Source organism: Fonticula alba (genome assembly GCF_000388065.1).
Source record: "Fonticula alba strain ATCC 38817 unplaced genomic scaffold supercont2.3, whole genome shotgun sequence".
NCBI classification, from domain to species: domain Eukaryota; order Rotosphaerida; family Fonticulaceae; genus Fonticula; species Fonticula alba.
In genome coordinates, this window is record NW_009242973.1 from 2,583,629 (window position 1) to 2,586,786 (window position 3,158).

Genomic DNA, 3,158 nt, shown 5'->3' on the forward strand with positions numbered 1-3,158 from the left:
CGCCCCGCCTCCCTGGCCTCGCGGCGCCTGCCTCGCCGCCCTTCGAGACCCTTCTCTCCTGGTGGTGCGGAACAGCTCGGGGCGGCGTGGGACGGTCGGACGGACCGGGGGCGGGGGGGGATGGAAAATCTGCCCCGGACCGGTGGGCATTCTATCTCGAGCGGCCGCGGGGTATATGTGCGCCGCCCCGGCATGGACGGGCGCACGTCCATCCCCATGCCCGGGGTAGACGTGTCTCGAACCCGGAAGACTCGGGGTGGTTCGCACACACGCACAACACACCCTAGACGACATGCGTGCTGACAAGAAGACTGGCGTGTGCCAGCTCGGCCCGATTGTCGAACAATCCCGTTGTCGGTCCCCAGCAGGGGCGGGGGGTGCAGGACACACGGCCGGGGGAAGAGACAAGAGAGACAAGGCCGGGAATCTCCGGGGCGGGGCGGAGGGAAAGCTGACCGAGTGCGAGGGTGTGTATGCTTCCGCCGGAAAGGAACAATGCGATATTCACGACATCCCCGGGGACTATTTCGCCGATAGGGCCCTCTGGCTGGGACATTATGTCGTCCCTCTGCCGCGGCCACCGCGGTGGCGTTGGAAAGACAGGAGGGGCCGACAGAGCGGCGGGGGGGGGTGCCTGCGCGTGCGCGCGCCCGGAGCCGAGGCCAAGGGCGAGGTGCGTAGGCAGCATCCGGGACCGCGCTCAGACGGGGTGGCCGGCCGAGAGGGGCTCAGGGGCTCTCGGACATATGTGAGCCTGGGACGGCGCTGGCTGGCGTCCTTGCCCGCAATGTGATGTGGTGCCCGGTCGGAGGGTCGGGCAAAATTCCGAGCGGCGTCCGCGCCGATGTTTCCCGAGCGACTGGTCCGGACAAGTTGACTGTCTGAGAATGTGCATGAGGGGGCGCGCGCTTGCCCACACTCGTCCGGACCCCCCGGGAGGGAGGCCCGTCGAGCGCACCGGGCGGCCATGGCACAAGCGGACCCGGGGACAGCGAGGGGCTGCGGAGGCCATTCGCCGGCGCCGGGGCAGGGGCCGGGAGGGGCGGGGGAAACTCCCGACGCACCTTTGCGCGGATCCTGCTGCGACAGTTAGTTTCCCTTTTTCGGGCCTGCCCCGTTCGGGCCGGCTGGCTGGCTAGCTGGCCGCGATAGCCGGGGGCGGGGGGGGGGGGGCGGGCCAGGCTCGGGCGTATGTTTTTAGGCCGGGCCGGCCCTGGACCTTTGTCGGCACCCTTGCCGGCTTACCAACTGGCTGGGCATTTGCGCCCGGGCTGACGATGCCCAGGGAGCTGGATCCCCCCTCGGCCCCGGGTGTTGCCCCTTGCCCGCGAGTAAGCGGCCCGCCGGGTGAGGGTAAGCACCACACCGCCGGGAGGGGGCTTGGAACTGGCGCGTGCTCGTGCGCGCGTACTTGGCCATTTTCGGTACTGTCCACTCCCCCTGGCATTCCCCCTTTCTGGACCGGCATTCGCCACCGGGGCCGTTTCACGGAAAAGCCCAACCCGTCCGGCGACCGGCCGGCAGCGCCTCCGAACCTTTCTCGCCGGGTCATTTTCTCCCGAGCCCTCCCCCGCGGTGTTCGGCGCCGGACTCGGCTGTGCTGGCTGCGTATGTTTGTGTGTGTGTGCGTGTGTGGGTGTGGGTGTGTGTGTGTGTGCCGGGGCGGGGGCAGAGGAGCCTGGCGATGAGAGGCGAGAAAGCTACGCCTGCGCGGGCCGGCTGTCGCCCTTCTGTCGTTGGAGCCCAGGCGAACAGGTCTCTTCTCCACCCCCCCCCCTACCGCTGGGCCTCGCCCACTGTCGCTTTTGAGGATTCCCTGGCCCTTGGCGAGGCGGCATCCCCCAAGTCCGGAGAGAAGGAGCTCCCCCCTCTCACCCCCCCTGCCTGTTGAGTGCCTTGGACATGTCCAGGTGTGTCGCCCGTTCGCCGCCGCCCGACCCCCGCCCCCCGTTCGCGTGTCCGTTGTCTCCCCACCTCGGGCCCCGTCTCATCCTGCCAACGAGGACATTCTCCCGCCCTGTGCTTGCGCTCCGGCCCCCTCGCCCCTCACCCCCCCCCCCCCCCCGGCCCCCGCTGCCCTCGTCGAAAGCTATATAAGCCCGCCTGGCTTGGCCCCCTCGTTCAAGATGAAGTACACCCCCGCCACCTGGAAGATTCACTTGTTCTTCCTTCTCCTCCTCCTCTCTCTCCTGTGCACGCTGCTCTTCGGCCCCGTGTCGACTCTTGCCTGCCCCTCCCCCGCCACCACCACCACCCTCATCATGTCTGCCCCCATCAAGGTCGTCGTCTTCCTCGGCTCCGTTCGCGAGGGCCGCAACGGTATCCGCCTGGCCAACATGATCCTCAACACCCTGCGCAACCGCAACATCGATGTTGAGTTCGCCGACGCCGCCGACTACAACCTGCCCGTCTTCCAGAAGTACGGCTTCCAGTACACCGCTGAGGACCTGTCCGACACCCAGACCTCCAAGCTGGCCGCCCTGCGCAACCACATCCGCGAGGCCGACGCCTTTGTCGCCGTCACCGGCGAGTACAACGCCAACCTGCAGCCCGGCCTGCTGAACCTCATCGACTCCTTCGTGCCCGATGACTATGCCAAGCGCCCGGTTGCCATTGCCTCCTACTCCATTGGTCCCCTGGCTGGCGCCCGCACCCACGGCCTGTCCCGCGCTCTGTTCGGCAACCTCGGTGCCTTTGTCATCCCCAAGATCGTCGCCGTGCCCACCATCCACGAGGCCATCTCCGAGGAGGGTGCCGATCTGACCCCCAACAAGTTCCACGAGACCGCCATCGGCGACCTCATCACCGAGCTCACCTGGTATGCCGAGGCCATCGCCGCCAAGCGCAAGAACGACTCCGCTTAAGCGTCTCGGCGCCCGACACATATGACAGCCACATGCGTGCGTGTCCCCCCCCCCCCCTCCTTCTCTCTCTCTCTCTCTCTCACTCCATGGGTGTGCATCATGAACACGGTGCTCCCGGGGTGGTGGGGACGGGCGGGAGGGGAGGCGGAGGGGGGGGGGGGGCCTGCCGCAAGATGCGCTCCCTCTCTCCCTCCACTTCCGTCCTAATTGGGAGCGTGCAGGCCTGTGCGCGCGTGCGCGACTTCGCGCATGTATGCCGCGCCCCTGCGATGCTCCCTCTGTTGGGCAACGTGA

The 3,158-nt window shown here is 68.0% G+C and overlaps 1 protein-coding gene across 1 annotated transcript; it reads left to right on the forward strand.

Annotated features, from left to right (window-relative positions):
• Window positions 1-1,865: 1,865 nt before the first annotated feature.
• On the forward strand, window positions 1,866-2,947 carry H696_02332 (hypothetical protein). The gene is made up of 2 exons (XM_009496229.1): window positions 1,866-1,910; window positions 2,090-2,947. Exons 1-2 carry the CDS (start codon window positions 1,903-1,905, stop codon window positions 2,862-2,864), a joined length of 783 nt encoding a protein of 260 aa, XP_009494504.1. The 5' UTR covers window positions 1,866-1,902; the 3' UTR covers window positions 2,865-2,947.
• Window positions 2,948-3,158: the final 211 nt, after the last annotated feature.